The sequence below is a fragment of the Arachis hypogaea genome, chromosome 7 (genome assembly GCF_003086295.3).
Source record: "Arachis hypogaea cultivar Tifrunner chromosome 7, arahy.Tifrunner.gnm2.J5K5, whole genome shotgun sequence".
NCBI lineage: Eukaryota > Viridiplantae > Streptophyta > Magnoliopsida > Fabales > Fabaceae > Arachis > Arachis hypogaea.
The window spans coordinates 3,925,565-3,941,272 of record NC_092042.1 but is presented as its reverse complement, the minus strand read 5'-3'; the positions used below and the strand labels follow the sequence as shown (position 1 = coordinate 3,941,272).

General features: G+C 33.7%; 3 protein-coding genes across 4 annotated transcripts; 1 reads left to right on the top strand and 2 right to left on the bottom strand.

The window, feature by feature from the left end:
* Positions 1–1,637: 1,637 nt before the first annotated feature.
* On the bottom strand, positions 1,638–5,743 carry LOC112702070 (uncharacterized). Of its 2 annotated transcripts, none has more exons than XM_025752949.3 (9): positions 5,326–5,743; positions 4,097–4,295; positions 3,890–3,978; positions 3,662–3,800; positions 3,244–3,318; positions 2,931–3,052; positions 2,776–2,851; positions 2,607–2,666; positions 1,638–2,036 (listed from the first exon to the last, which is right to left on the bottom strand). In XM_025752949.3, the coding sequence occupies exons 2-9, from the start codon at positions 4,229–4,231 to the stop codon at positions 1,908–1,910; spliced, it is 825 nt and encodes a 274-aa protein (XP_025608734.1). In that variant the 5' UTR covers positions 4,232–4,295; positions 5,326–5,743; the 3' UTR covers positions 1,638–1,907. The 2 variants fall into 2 exon arrangements, with proteins under 2 accessions (XP_025608734.1, XP_072056014.1); XM_072199913.1 differs by lacking the exon at positions 5,326–5,743 and adding an exon at positions 4,730–4,750.
* Positions 5,744–9,000: 3,257 nt separating this feature from the next.
* Positions 9,001–10,643, bottom strand: LOC112702069 (transcription termination factor MTERF15, mitochondrial). The gene has a single exon (XM_025752948.3). The coding sequence runs from the start codon at positions 10,472–10,474 to the stop codon at positions 9,290–9,292; it is 1,185 nt and encodes a 394-aa protein (XP_025608733.1). The 5' UTR covers positions 10,475–10,643; the 3' UTR covers positions 9,001–9,289.
* A 210-nt stretch (positions 10,644–10,853) lies between these two features.
* On the top strand, positions 10,854–13,619 carry LOC112702068 (cleavage stimulating factor 64). The gene is made up of 6 exons (XM_025752946.3): positions 10,854–11,115; positions 11,374–11,412; positions 11,496–12,008; positions 12,093–12,188; positions 12,928–13,113; positions 13,189–13,619. The coding sequence occupies exons 1-6, from the start codon at positions 10,945–10,947 to the stop codon at positions 13,312–13,314; spliced, it is 1,131 nt and encodes a 376-aa protein (XP_025608731.1). The 5' UTR covers positions 10,854–10,944; the 3' UTR covers positions 13,315–13,619.
* Positions 13,620–15,708: the final 2,089 nt, after the last annotated feature.

The window sequence follows — 15,708 nt, the reverse complement described above, 5'->3', positions numbered from 1 at the left end:
GAAGAGTGCGCCATTAAAGAGCGCTATTTGCGAAGAGAAACCGTTTGAGTGGGGCGCGTGCAATTTACGCTCCATTCAAACTGAGATGAATGCGCGTGTGAATGATGTGTGAATTGGAAACTTGTAAAATTTGTAGGGTCTTTTTGCTTATATGTGTAGCAGGCCCGTTATTTATTATGTTTAAAAAATAAATCTAAAAAGGATTCGAATAAATCCATGTAAGATATTCACAAAAATCTTATATGAATATGATTTAGATTGCGTTCTTTATGAACTGATATTTTTTTAAGAAAAGCGCTCTTGGACCGCTACCGCTTTAGATCCAATCTAAAAGTTGGACCATAACAATAACTTGTATTTCTACCTACAATGTTTAGTATAATAGTATATATCCTAGTAAATAAACCATGCTTTAGTGGAGAATATGTAAGTCTCTTAATTCACATATCCGAATTCAAATCTCAAATCTCAGTAGAAAAAGTGGTGAAAAACCCTTTAGTAGAATGTGTATTATATACAAAAAAAAAAATCTTCTAGCTATTTTTAAAATAATTTTTGGTATTGCAATAGTAAATGTCATTTAAGGACTCTCAATGAATTTATTTTGGTGTCTACTCTCAATGAATTATTATTATTATTATTATTATTATTATTATTATTATTATTATTATTATTATTATCATTATTATTATTATACATCTAGTAAAATTTGGAATGATAAGTATTATCTTTTAAATAAAATTGCACATATTGATAATACAACATTCAATTGGGTTCAGTATTCATATACTATATATATATCGAAAAGGATTAATCTCTACATACGAGTGTTTTGCGCTTAAACTCGAAGAGAACGAAACCCACTAAATGCGCTACGTGCCTTAAATCAATTCAAATCAATTAACGCGCATATATATTACTTCTATTTTTCAAAAGATTTCGTTTTTTTTTTTCGAATTTGTTGCCAAATTTGTTGGATCTTCTTGTTGCTTCGTTTTTTTTTTTCGATTTTCATGGTTTCTGAAATCAAGCTTTGAAATTGTTTTGAAAATAATGGAACTTCAAAAATACACCCAAACGATTACAGAAACGATTACAGAAATACACCTAAAGGATTACAGAGATACACCCAAAACATGGGGAAGACAATATATTTCTTCTTGAAATCTTTTAATGTTTTGCTAGTTAAGGATGAGGCACATGACAGAGACAATCTAGAAAAAAACTTAGAAGAACAATAAAACAGTACCTTGAATAATGTTTCTTCGTTTTTTCTGGTGATTTTTGATAGAAATTTGTATCTTTTCTTCTTGATTTCTTCTACTCTTCGCGAGGAGTAACGTGTTTTCAGAATCATAGTTTGTTTTGAATGTCGCTTGAATCTTGACGTCTTGCGTTTTGATTGAGGAAGAAGAGGAAGAGTGCAGCATAATGAACGCGTGCGTTGGATGCTCGATTTTAAAGGAGTGATGCGCGTGTTTTTTTCTTGAACTTAGGAGGGAAAAATGCTTGTCCCAACTTTTTATACATAGTCTTCATTTTCCAGTACATGTATTAACTTGCATAACTACTATATCATTTCCGAATGCCAAATTGATGGAACGAAATTAATTACATTTAACAAAACATGAAATAAATTTAACTAATTAACAAGGACATATATATATATATATAGCAATAACACATTTATACAAAGACAAATGTATGAGTTCAGATTCACATGGGAACCACAGAAGTTAAATAAATCCTTTCTGCTCTGTTACATCTTACAGTGAACAGCATGACATTTTAAGTTTACCTCAGAAGAGAGAGATGAATGGATGGTTGGCAGGGATATTAACAGTGTAACCTATAATTCATTTTCCTCAAAATTTTTGAACTATGCAGATCCATCAAAATATATTATGTTACTGCCTCTTGGCCAAGGTCTTCCTTAGGCCTTTGATAATCTTTGAGAACCAAATCAAGTTCATTGCTGATAGTACCAATGGCACTACAATAACTAGCATTTCCCCAAAGGTGCTCATATGCTCTACCTGTTCAATAATTCAACAATCATATCTCATCACAAAATATATGAAATATTGTTTTGATTTCCCACACAACAGTGATATTAAATTTAACCACCATGCTATGTGTACAGAAAAAATAGCTACCAAATCAGCCACCCATATAGAATACATGTTGGAATACAAAATATACATTGGAAATGAGTTAAACAACACACGTATTTATACACAAATACATAGTGACTGATTTGGTGGCTGATTTTTTGTGGCACGTAACAACCACCAAAGCCTCATTTGGTGGCTTATATTTTTATGCGCACATATCATTTTAGTAAATTTAATCACAAGATTTGAACATCCCAAAATTGATATCCATTTGACACAATACAAACATATTACTTATATTTCATTATAGAAAAACTGATCTTTTGGTCAACAAATTGATCCAAGTTCTATGTCAGTTTTCACACAGTACAAGATGCAGCTATATTAATAAGGAAAAAAAATATTCAGTGTTAAGATCTACATCTACTTGCAACAACATCGCAAATTCAATTACAACACAAGTGTTATATCAAGTGTGTTAGTATCTATTACCTGATCATAGTGCAGGTAGACGTGGTAAAACATGTACACAAACAAAATTATTCTGGCAACCTGCGGAAAAACCATTCCTGTTAGCATGATAGAGGACACGAACAGAGGACAAGAATGGAAATGCAAATACATAAGACGAATATTACAACATAGAATGCGATGAACCTACCAGCCATGCAACGAATATTACAACCCCGTTGACAAGATAAGCCTTTGACTTTTTCATTCCCGCTACATCTAGATACCTATACACAAAAAATATGCACGTCAATAAAGAACAACATTACGTGATGTATTAGATTTCAGATATAAGCACATGAATACCATCTCAAATTTATCCCTGGAGTTGTTGTCTCGGAGATCAGGACCATGTATGTGTAAAGCTGCCCCTCTCCACTCAACATTGAATAGGCGACTGCTACTAAAGATAACAGATGATGAATCACCTGAATCAATGGTAATATGAAGTCACATTAAATACCCGATCAACAACCTAAAGAGGGAGAAAGGGGAAGGAAAGCAAACTCTGGCCATAATCATCTCCAGCCGGGTTCCTATCAAGTGAAATATCTTAAACTTGAATGACAGAGTTCAGCTAAAGAGACATGCTAGTTTAGTCAAAAGGAATGATCCTTACATACTCGTATCCACCAAGAGAAGGAAAATACCAAAATATCATCGCAAGGTCAGCGATGAAGTAACCAACAGAGACCTGTCAGGGGAACTTCACTATGTGAGAAATATGGACTTCTAGACCAGAAAAAAAAAAGAGAGAAAATGTTACCAGCTTATAATACGGGTTACAAACGTGTTTTCTTTTTTCAAATGAAGGTAACTTAATATTCACATGGGATCTATATATTGAAAATGAAGGCATTTCATGTAATAATAGAAAACCTAGCAACAAAAAGAAGCCTTCAACCATTTAGGCATTTACGATTAATTATAGGTCATTATTATTTATCACAAATCTGACATGCAGAGATAAATGGCAAACAGGATAACTGAATATGAAAAGGACAAGGCAAATTGAGAAAGATCTAGATCATTCCTACCCCTAGAGCAAATGTAGACACTGGTGAGCTTCTATGTGTAATAATTTCAGATGACCAATTGTCAGAATATAGAGTTGAGCAAAACACCAGGTACAATGACATAGATGTTATAAAAATGGCATGAATAGTTGACATAGAACTGCACAGAAAATAGGAAAATATTCAGAAACATATTAGATCATCGAATACAAAAGAAGAGATTCTCTACTAGCGAAAACTTCCAGTTACCGGTTATTCCACTCGATACGCTGGATTTTAGTGAGGCTGGAATAGGTCTTAAAGTAAACAGTGCTAAAAAGCTGAGTAAGATCATAAACCTGAAAACAGGAAACATTTATATATAATATAAATACAAATCGATAGAATAATGACAGTACTAAGTGCATACATAAGAAATAGAATTATAGCATAATACAATAGACTGTTGTGGCATACCATCTTGCAAGCAAAAATGCCACCAATAATGGATGTATAAGGAATCAGAGGATCTGCTAACAGATATTCCTTCACGAATAAATTTGCCTGATTCTGGTAAGATTTGAATTTCATAATTTCATGTGAATTCAACATTGCAAAGCCTTATATGAGAAGTCCCTTGAAGATTATGTGATTTCCAAACTTTCTTCAATTTCACCTATTATACAAATGAATAATAAGAATGAAAACACAATTTAAGGATCACATAAATTACATGAATTACGGGAAAGGGGATTAGAAACTTAAGTATATGCCTATTGTGTGTCAAAGAGGAAAAACTAATTAATTAATTACACCTTTCCTCTGGATCAAGAAAGAATATCCAGAGAAGTAAAGAAGAAATGTAAGTAATATGAAGGAAAAGGCATCCTGGTCAAAGAAAAGGACACAATAGGTCACAACCAAACTAACAATAGCAATACAAAAAAGTGTTCCAAACTCTCTCATTACAAGCTAACTTATCCCAAGTCAAGGGTAAGAACTTCCCATGGGAAACCCTGCACCAATCAAAGACACCAAAAATTCTTTGGCACACAAAATGCATTGCCGTAGCACTTTTTTCTTACGTATTGCCGTTGCACTTTTTCTTACTTAGTTTAGCCGAAACCTTAAAAATCAATCAAGACCAAAACACCAAATGCTTCAACCTTGTGTACATATACCAAAGTTTCACCCAAAATCCAAACATTCAATTCCAATTTCCCACATGTAGCTTCCTATCAAAATGAAACATAACCAACTCCAATATCACAGATCCTCCAATCAAATCCAACCAGAAAAATGAAGGCAAATCAAGTTTTTAACATCACCAAGCAATGAATTATTCACTAATACTGTTTCAAACCTGAAAAATTGGTAACTAACGGCTTCTGGAATTAATATCAATCCTTAACAGTTACGACTATAAATATCTACTGTCATCAGTAACAATCAAAGTTAACTAATACCAAATGAAAAATAAATTTTTCATTTTTAGAAATTGAAGCTAACCAAAATGCAATTCAAATAAACAATAAAAAAAATTAATAAAATATCCACATCAAACCACCATCCACAATTGAAGTATTTTCAGAAACCCATTAAGAAAAAGTTTTCAGCTTTGCGAGCACTGAGAGTAACAACGAACAAAAAAAAACGTCACATTCACCGAATCAAAGTGTATCCGATGCGTAGATTGGTTGACTCACCCAAACGTTAAAAGGGAGCAATTGCAACCGCGTGTGTATCTGAGAGCATGAAATTTGAAGATGGATGCAGTGATGATCGAAGAAAAAAAGGGAAAAATTTTGAATTCAAAAAACCCTAATACGATAAAATCGGGAATTTGGGAATCGGAGGTTAAAGTAAGGTATAAGGTTAAAGGATGAGGAAGAAAGATTATAGGTTGTTGCCACCCGCCTCTTGTTTTCTTTTTTTTCTTTCTTTTTTTCTCTCTTCTTTTTTCTTCTTTTTTATCCCTAAATTCTACAATATTCTTCAATTTTCTTTTGGTTTATTATTTTCCTATTTTCTTTTTTAAGAAAAGAGGAAACCCTAATAATAGTAGTAGGCTACTAGCACAATGTTGTTCAATCATTTTCAACAATGACTTCAATTATTATCATCTGAAAATCATTACAAGTCACTAGCACTTGTTACTTTGTAGTACTACTTCTACTACTTAGTTTCATTGATTGTGTTAGGTTTGGATTTATTTATTATCCTTTGTTCCAGAAGCTTCATAGAGTTATCTATGCCTGTATTGTGGATTGGTGGACCTAGGTTGTTGATATTGAATTTGAGTTTAATTTTTAAAACATTTTATAGAATTTTATCATTATAATTATTTTTTTAGATAATTATTTACATAATTAATATAAAAAATAATTATTTTTATTAATGTAATATTATATAATTGAATATATGTATAAAATAATTTTACGATAATAGTGCATTAAATTAAATTTATTGAATTTATGTGTTAGTAATCGTCAAAAATTTTAGATTAATTAATTAAATTGAAATACAGATATTTATGCAGTGTTGAATTAAGCTTAGAGATAAAAAAATTAATTTACTATGTATTAAAGATTAGTTTATGAGTTATTGCATATATAATATGAATTTTGATCACTCTTCTCATATTATATATTGTTTGTTATGTTTTTCACTTTATTTCTTAATCCAACAAGTCAAAATTTAATTTATCGTAGAATAAAATTTTATTTTAAAATTTATATAATAAACTAATAAATTATTGTATATATAAAATGAAATTTAAACTTCTAATATTTATTTAAATGAATGAACAAACTGATCATTTGTGTTATTATATATTGTTTGTTACACTAACAAATATGTATGACATATCATGTGATTGAACTTTAGAAGTTATTTCTCTTATTCAATTTTAGCATGTTCAATTAATGAAGCCTATGGAATCAATCCAAAATAGCTAATGAATTATTGGCTTTTTGCGTTTGCAAGTTACTACTAATTGATGTTCATGCATCACCATTTCATGTTATTGATTTCTCAATGTAATTTACTTATTTATTTTACTCTCACTTTATTAGTGTGTACAAAAGTTTAAAAAATAAAAATTATGACTTAATTATAAAGTATGTTTTCTTAATTACATAGATAGGGCTAAGATTTACATTAGAATGGTGAATTGGACTTATTGATGCTGACTTGCTGAGAACTAATGATTAGGGACATCATGGAATTTCTAATATTTAATTATAGCGTATGAATAAGCTTACCATAACAATAATATATTCCTTTGTCTGAATTATATAATTACATGTTTCTGAATGGTTCCTTGTAATCTTTGAATAATTCATAATGGTAGTCCAAATGAAAACGCGTGGCTAAAATTAAAATAGAGTTTTATTGTATAGGACATTGATATGGCTAGAGAGAAAATTATTACTTTAGAAGAAGAAAATGATAACCCAATAAGTGTTGCTAAAAAGTGGAATCTTGTGGGGGTTTGGAGAAAGTGTGTGGTGCTCTAATTTGAGTTCATGCTTCCAAGGTGATACAATTTTGTCTGTGTTCATGCAATCACATTCACACCATCAATGTCACGTGACTTGGAGAGGGATAATTCTTGATTTATGGGGCATACCCACGTTACTACTAATAAGTAATAACTCTTGAATCATTTCATTTTCCCCTACTCTTTTATTTTATTTTTTTGTTTTATTGACCGAAATATTCATTATCAATCACGATGTCGATTTTCATTAACTTAAAACTTTTAGAAAAATTTTCAAATGTTTTTCAAATCAACGGATAAAATTATCAAAAAACCAGTGTAAAATACAAAAAAGATTAATCTTTTGCTTAACCACATAATTGGGTTTCTCCTGTTTCTTTTAAACCTAAGAATTTAGTATATCGTGGAATCAATATAACTTAATCAATGCCAATAATATTGATCCAATAACATACTAAATTTAGTGTTGCTATTAGTTGGAGACATGTTTTGTATCTCTTCTATTGTGTGATTTGGTGTGCTTTTGCTGTAATTTTGTAGCTGCTTTCCATCAAGCTCCACATGATTTTAGAGCTCTCTTCTTTTACTTATAAAATTTGAAGAATAAAAAACTTACTAAAAAAAGTATAATTAATTTGGTAAAACTGAATTCACCAAATTTTTTTAAATTTGGTGATGTTAAAATGTTGGGTTATTTTAGATGATTTTTTAAATAGTGTGTTTAAAAATATAGTTACTTGTGTTAAAAAGTTAACAAACGACTAAATATCTGTGTAAAACTTTTATATACCATCAACAATAAAAATTAAATTATGTGCAATAATGTTTTCTGAGCATTAAATTTAGATCCAGCTCTCTTGTAAATTGTAATTACAGCCAAATATGTCCCTCATTGCAAAGTTGCTACCAAATCACATGATCCAATTTGGGTGCTATCATAAACACATTTCCATGTTATATAAACCAATGGCTCAAAAGACCCTCCAACTATTGGAAAACTTCATTGAAAGCTTTTAAACATTGAAACAGCAAAATTCAAGTTAGAATAATAGAAGCAACAGCCTTCCACAATCTTCATAGAACATAGAACTACTGCTCTTAATTTTGATGATAATGAAAAGGGAAAACTACCTCCAAATAATTAAATAAAGTGAGTTTCTAGTTTCTACTGAATCAGAGATGGCTCATGCTAGTTTGAGGGATCTACCAGATCATCAATTTATTGCAGCTAGAAACATTTATTAGCTAGACCTAGAAAATCACAAACAATTTACTTCTGATTCCCAGTACTCGTGAAACTATGTTGCCAAGCAATTCTATGCTGGTTTAGATAGACATAAGCTTCTCTACCAGCAGGTTTCAACATATGCCAATGTACCAAAACACTCCACAGGACAGTTGATTGAATATTCGAATGTCAGTATTAATAGTGACTTTACCATGATTTTCTATACAAGAACCTCTAAATTAATGTATATGATAATCAAAGTTCCATAGCATATGAACTTAAAAGCATACATCAAACATATACTCATATAAGAATGTGAAGTATTGAAATAGAGGGGGTAAAATAAAAAGGCTAAAATATTCACCAAAATAACAGGTAAGAGTATAAAAAGAAATCCAATATAGATAGACGGTGATTCAATATATCACTTTAAATGACTTGTCTATTAACATGGTTTATGACAGGGTATTATGTCGTCAATTGATCCATATAGCCAAACATACATGGTGGAATTAGAATAAGGAACTAGTTGTTGTTTTATGTTTGTTATCACTTATTGCTTCTAATTCGAAGCACAATTATCGTACAAAATGATATTCAACCAAATATTTCCCTTGACAAACAAAAATAATTAACATAAATCACAGATCATAAGAAAATAAGCATCTTTGTTGATTGTGTTTATGCGCCATCAAAATAATTATCCAAGATAATAACAAAACTAACAACCACTTGTAAGTGGTCTTAGACTTTTGGCTACTTGATTAAGGGATCAACATGATACAAAATCAATGGCTTATGCAAACAATGCCCTTCTCAAGTTCTCAATGAACTGCAACTCAGTCTCAAATCCATGCACAAAAAGTGAAATCGATATGTCCAGCTTTGCAATGAATGCACAACTACAAGTCTACAACAAAAGTAAGAAAAATCTCCAATGCTAAAGTAAATCCTTATAATCAACCAAACCTTGATATACCTTAGGTAGAAGAGGCACCTGACCCAGATACTTAGTCACAAAGTCCTCCAAAAACTCTTCCTCCTTCATACACATGAATGTTGCCAAGCATAACTGATCTTTGACGAGTCGTTTCGATTTCAAGACCTTAATCACATGGCATCTAGGGATAACCCTCTTCTCCAAGCTGTATCCTAGAGTTGTGGGGAACCTCGCAATGTCCTCGGAAGACCAACCCATATCCTCCACCAAGAATCTCATCGCTCGCCCGATCCTCTCCGGCGAATATGACATGAAAGTAGGGAACTTTCTAAACGACGAAAGGGACACCTCTTTTGACCAACCCCATTTCTCCAAAGACTTCATTTTTCGGTCCATCTTCGCGCAATCCATATGCGAGAGCACATGTACAGCACTGATGAAATTGCACTTGTTAGGATCAAACCCCATTTCCTTTGCCAACTTCACACATTTAGCAAACCTCTCATGATTCATAAACGCCTCGCTCGGGTGAAACATAACCAACAGTGAGATTGAACTCTGAGGCACACCCAAATCTCTCAAAACCTTTGTGTTGGGAATCAAATTCTTCATCACATCACACAACACAAAAGCCATTGCACCGCGCTTCAATGAACAAACAATTTCTTGCTCACTTCGAACAACACTCTTCAGGACCTCATAGCGCGGAATGAGGCACTTCTCCAAGCTCCTCGCTAACAGGTTTTGGTTCTCAATCACAAGTTTTGGGAGGAGAACACGTGGAATCCCAATGGAGGAGAAAAACATGAGCTTGGGCTTAATGATCTTTTCCGCATCAGTGAGGAGGAACAACGGTCGCTTCTGAATGAACTTAGCGATCTGCGTATCGGAGAATCCATATTGTCTGAGGAGGGCTAAGACCGCGTTTGGCTTTTCAGGGGTTTTGAATTGAACCTTTTGTGACAAAAGCGCGGCGGTCTCGGGGGAGAATCCGCATTCGGCGATTAGATAGGAGATTGTAAAGTTGTGATCTTTTGGGCGTTTGGTATCTTTGGTTGCGAGTGAATTGAAGAAAATGAGATGCGATTTATGCTGTTGAAGAAGATTCAATTGGGATTTGGGGTTGTTGAGATTTAGGGTTTTAAAGGAAGAAGCTAACCTTGAAATGAGAAAATTGGGCATCATTTCTTTGTATGGCTGCTCTTCTAAGTGCTAATTTGATCCTCCACCTCCACGCATGGTTGAATCACTCACTGATGCAGAGCTTCAAGATTTGCAAACGGAGCTGCTGCACTGCACTGCACTGAATAATAGTTGAGAGAAAAAAGATGAGCAAGACCTCCTCTTGGTGAACATTTTTGGTTTTCAATAACCTCACTAAAGCTCAAAAGGCCCAAAAAAGAGTTTGGGCTTCGCTAAAAGCCCAAAACTGTTCAGTGAAAGTGAAACCCACAAATAGCATTACCAAAACGGCAATACCTCTCCTCTTGTTGATGATTTTTGGGTCACTAAAGCCCAAACGGCCCAAAAAGGGCCCAAAACTTTGTTCAGTGAAAGTGAAACTCACAAATAGCTTTTACCAAAAAAAAAAAAGAAACCCGCAAATTGCATTAGCAAAACCTCTCCTCTTCACGTCTTCTTCTTCGTCTTCAGGAATGTCGGAAAAACGGATCGGCGGCGAGGGTTTATCGGCCAACCTGGCCGGAATGTCGAAGAACCAACTGTACGATATAATGTCTCAGATGAAGAATCTGATTGAACAGAACCAGCAACAAGCCAGGCAGATCCTCATCCAGAACCCTATGTTAACCAAAGCTCTCTTCCAGGTTCTCCTTTTCTTTTTTCAGAACCCTATGTTAATCAGAAACTCTTTTTTCCTTATTTCTGTAACTTCATAATTGCAGCTTTAGGTTTATAACATGAAACCCTAAGTTTAATCATACAAGTTGCAAGAATGGATTATCCCTATTTTGAACAGTTTCCACTCTTTCCAAGTGTACTCTTGCTAATTCTTCAATTCACTTTGTGGTTCTTCTGAATTAGTTGTTTAACTTGGAATTTCCAATTTTGTTTTACTTAACCAGGCACAAATTATGCTTGGAATGGTGCAACCACCTCAAGCGGTATGCTTTCCGATTTCAATTTCAGTTTCAGTTTCACAATCGTAGAAATTCGTTCATTGAGGGTGGAAAATGTTTGATTCTAGGTTCCAAAGGTTCAGCCAATTGTACCGCAAAACACTCAGCCGTCGCCGCAGCCGAACGTTCAGCCTGCCCCTTTATTGCCTGGGCAAGGTGGTTCTCAGGATCAAGCAGGTGTATCGCAACCCCAAATTCCTCTGCGAAAACACCCAAACCAACCTCCACCACTGGTCTCATCAACTGCTGTTCCTGCAATGAGTCATCAATCTCAGCCGATGGCCGCACACTCTTCCCAAATGCCACAGCAACCTAAAGGACATCTGGCTCCCCAAGTGGGTTCGGGGCCACTTCCGCAATCGTCACAACTTCCAAACGTACCGACTCCTTCGCTCCATTCATCTGCACAACCATTGCAGACACCTGGATTTTCACATATGCCTCTGCAACCACCATTGCCACCGCAGCACCGACCACCATCAGTACCTAATTACCATTCCCAGTACCCTCCACAAATGGGTGCCAGTGTGGGTTTTCAACATGCTGGTGCTCCTCACAATCTTTCGCAATCCATGTTTCTTGTGAGTTGAATATTTCAGTTTACAATTTATGATCCCATGTCTTGTTGAGTTTTAATAATATTGTTTTATTGATGAAATTTGCAGCCAGGTATAAAACCACCTTCAAGTGGTGGATCCACATTTCCACAGGGGCAGACCCCCCTGCTTCCAAGTCAACAATCGTCGCAGTCGCATTATCAGGTATGACCATGTGTGAGCACCATGAACTCTTATAAAAATATTTAGGGCTTGATTGGTTTTTTGACTTTTTGTTTTTATTTGCTCAATTTTTTGCTTTCTATTTATATGATTTGTTACCCTTATGAATTTAACTCTTGGTTCATTGGCATGCCTGACTAGAATCAAATTTTATTTGGCTAATTAGATCCTACATGTCTGAAGTGAAATCTATTCTTTGTCTAAGATGTTATTGCCATTAACCTATATGCCTAGTATAGAACTGTTAAGATGAGTTTGGGGTTATATATACAGTAGGCTTTTACAAGAAAACATGGCTCTTTTTTGTTTTGAAGGTTAAATTTGCCATGGAGATAAATGAATTATTGAATTAGAAAGTTGATACCTATTAATTACAGAATACTTGGATGTGGAGAAAAAAAGTTATATTTTCTAGTTTACTTAACTAGATAATTTAAGATATCATCAAAGCAATTGTTAACAGAAGTAGCGGTTTGATTACTCTAGTTAGCATCCAGTTTAACTCGTTTTTCTTTTATTTTCTCTTTCTGCCACTTATGTGACTCTTGTTTGTGCACATAACTATCCTTAAACCCAAAGTTGATTGTCGAGATTTGAACAGAAGAAACACTGAAAAAAGTACTTGAGGCCAGTATTCAGTCATATGATGATAATGATCATGTATATTGAAACTAAACATAGTAGTTGGTTTTTCGTATTCTAAGTGATATTTGCATATCAGGTTGGGAATATGCCTTTAGGGCCTGATTTTGGCAGTCAAGCTGGAAGTGCAATGCACGTTGATAGAGGGTCTTCTTGGATGCCTGGTCCTTCGGAAAACCCAGCACCGCTTTCTGTGCCTCCAGGACCACCATCTGTAGTGCCTGGTTTGATGGGAGCTGCTAATCAGCCACTTCGGCCTCCTGCGGTAATTTTTGCGAATTAACATTTATTTTGTATGGATTGTTCTTCAGTGTTTTGATATTCATTTGTGTATGTGTAGTTGACCCCGGAGATGGAGAAGGCACTACTTCAACAAGTCATGAGTCTCACACCAGAGCAGATAAATCTACTTCCTCCAGAACAAAGAAATCAAGTGCTGCAGCTTCAACAGATGTTGCGTCAATGATGTATTTGGCAGGCATTATTCTATGATCAAATTGGATCCTCTAAAGTTTGAATTTCACTTTAGAGAGTAAAGTGAGATCTCTCACCATTTATTTTATAGGTAGGACTAAGAATAAATATGAAAGAGAAACTATTTAAGGGTAAAAGATCATACTTTATTCTCTAAAATAAAATTCAAACTTTAGAGGATCCAAATCCGTTTTGTAGAGGTTGATAATTAGAGGTTGATAATTAAATAGGAGTCGAATTCAATCGTATAATCATGCTAAAAAATTTAATTCTATATAAGCTTTCTCAATTCCATAATCATAGTCCATATTAGGAATTTCCATTTTCACGTATACATACGGGTAATAATGAGAATATTATGGGGGAAAGAAGAAAAAGATAAGCAATTTGGTTGAAACTAAGATGAGTTTACATTTCATTAAAAACTAAAACTCATAAATATCTCATAAATATCGTTGATATCATTTTATATTTTAAAATTAAATAATTTACCAGTAAAAACAATTGTCAGTAACTTATCAATAAATAATCATGAGAAAATTGACTTAAAAAATAACGTTGCAAAATATTTGTAGGCTATTTTAACAATAATTTACTGCAAAGATATCTGTAATTTGTTTTTTTTTTCAGATAATTGTACTGTCAAAATTACGTGTGTAACATTTTTTACATTTACTAAATATAAAAAAAGTGACAACAATACAGAGATATTTCAACATTTAGCAATGATAATTGAGTATCTACTTACATCTAGAAAGTAAACAATGACATAACATTTTGTATAAATATATCTCCGGGATATACTCTTATAGAAACTAAATAAATAAAGTGCTTAGTTATTTTTTATTTTATGACATTTTAAATTGTAATAAATACTTTATTTAGTATTTATGACGATTAAATTCAATATTCTCTTTTTAGAAAATACTTGATTACTTTAGTAGCTCTTATTGCTATTTCTATTTCTTTTTGTCACCAACTACTGATCTTTCTTAATTGGTTATTATAAGTAGTGCAGATAATAACAAAAAGATTATTCACGAAATAAAAAAGAAAGGCATAACAGAAAGAAGTGACAAAAGATTTGGATCGAATCCCACGTAATGGCGAAAAGTTAGGTATAATTTGCATCGGCATAGGAACGGAGAGAGTTTGCTTCGCAAACAAACTCCAACTAACTAACTAACTATTTAATTAATTAATTAACCTTCTTCCTCTATTAGCATTTTTAATCTTCCTTCTTTAACAAGATAATCTCCCACACTATACGCAATTAACAAATTAATTAAGATATAAAACAACCAACACTGCATAAACCACTCTCTCTCTATAATCAAGAATGGCCCCTCCGCCATTGCATTTGCACTCCAAGAGAGAAAGCGGTGGCACCGCCATGCCGGCGATGAAGAACAAAACCACCAACACCACCACGCATCTCAAGATCAACAAGGAATCTCATTGCATCAGCAAGAATCAGAATCAGAATCACAAGCAGCAACAGCAACGGCAACCGGTGATAATATACACGCATTCTCCTAGGGTTATTGAGACGAACCCTCGCGATTTCATGCAATTGGTTCAAAAACTCACCGGCCTCCCTCGCGACAAACGGCAGCAGGAGGAGGAGCAACCGGTCGTGGTGGAGGAGGAGCTGGAGGATGAAACCACGTCGTCATCGTCGCCGCCGCTTTTGACGGAGGAGTATATAAACTCATGTGTCGCGCCTCCTCCTCCTCCGCCGCCGCCGTTGATGGAGCCAATGACGATGATGCCTAATTACTTCAATACATTGCCGCCGCCGCTGTTTGGGCCCGATTCGCCGGAGTTTCTTCTCACGTCCAACTCTAACTGCAGCTCCAATAATAATAATAATAAGGCGCCATTTAACTTTAACTACGCCGATCCCTTTTTCTTCTGAAGCAGTTTCTGTTTTTTTTTTTCCTTCCATTTTAATTTTTTCATGAGTTTTCAACAGCCATTGTTGGTTAATTTTGCAGTTCTCAGTTCTCAACTTCTCATTCCAGTTAGTTAGATATAAATTATAATGCATAGGTTTTTAGTTTTCTGTTTCTTTGAATTCAGAATAATAATAAGAAGAAGAATGATTGTATAGCATATTAGCTTCTTAGCTGATGGGGTTTTGGGGTTTTTGCTACTTACAATTTTGAAGACAAATGTTATTTATATTATACTTTTTTCTTAAATATTTTTTATTTTCAAAATAATTAATCTAAAATGAAAATAATATATAAAAAGGATACGAATTTCTTTTCTCCAACTTTGCATGCCTTACTCTTAGCTCAGTTTGGATAACCAACTTAATTAATCTCCTTTTGATAAAATAATTTAAACAATAAATAACTCTGTTAAAAGTAACTTATAAATA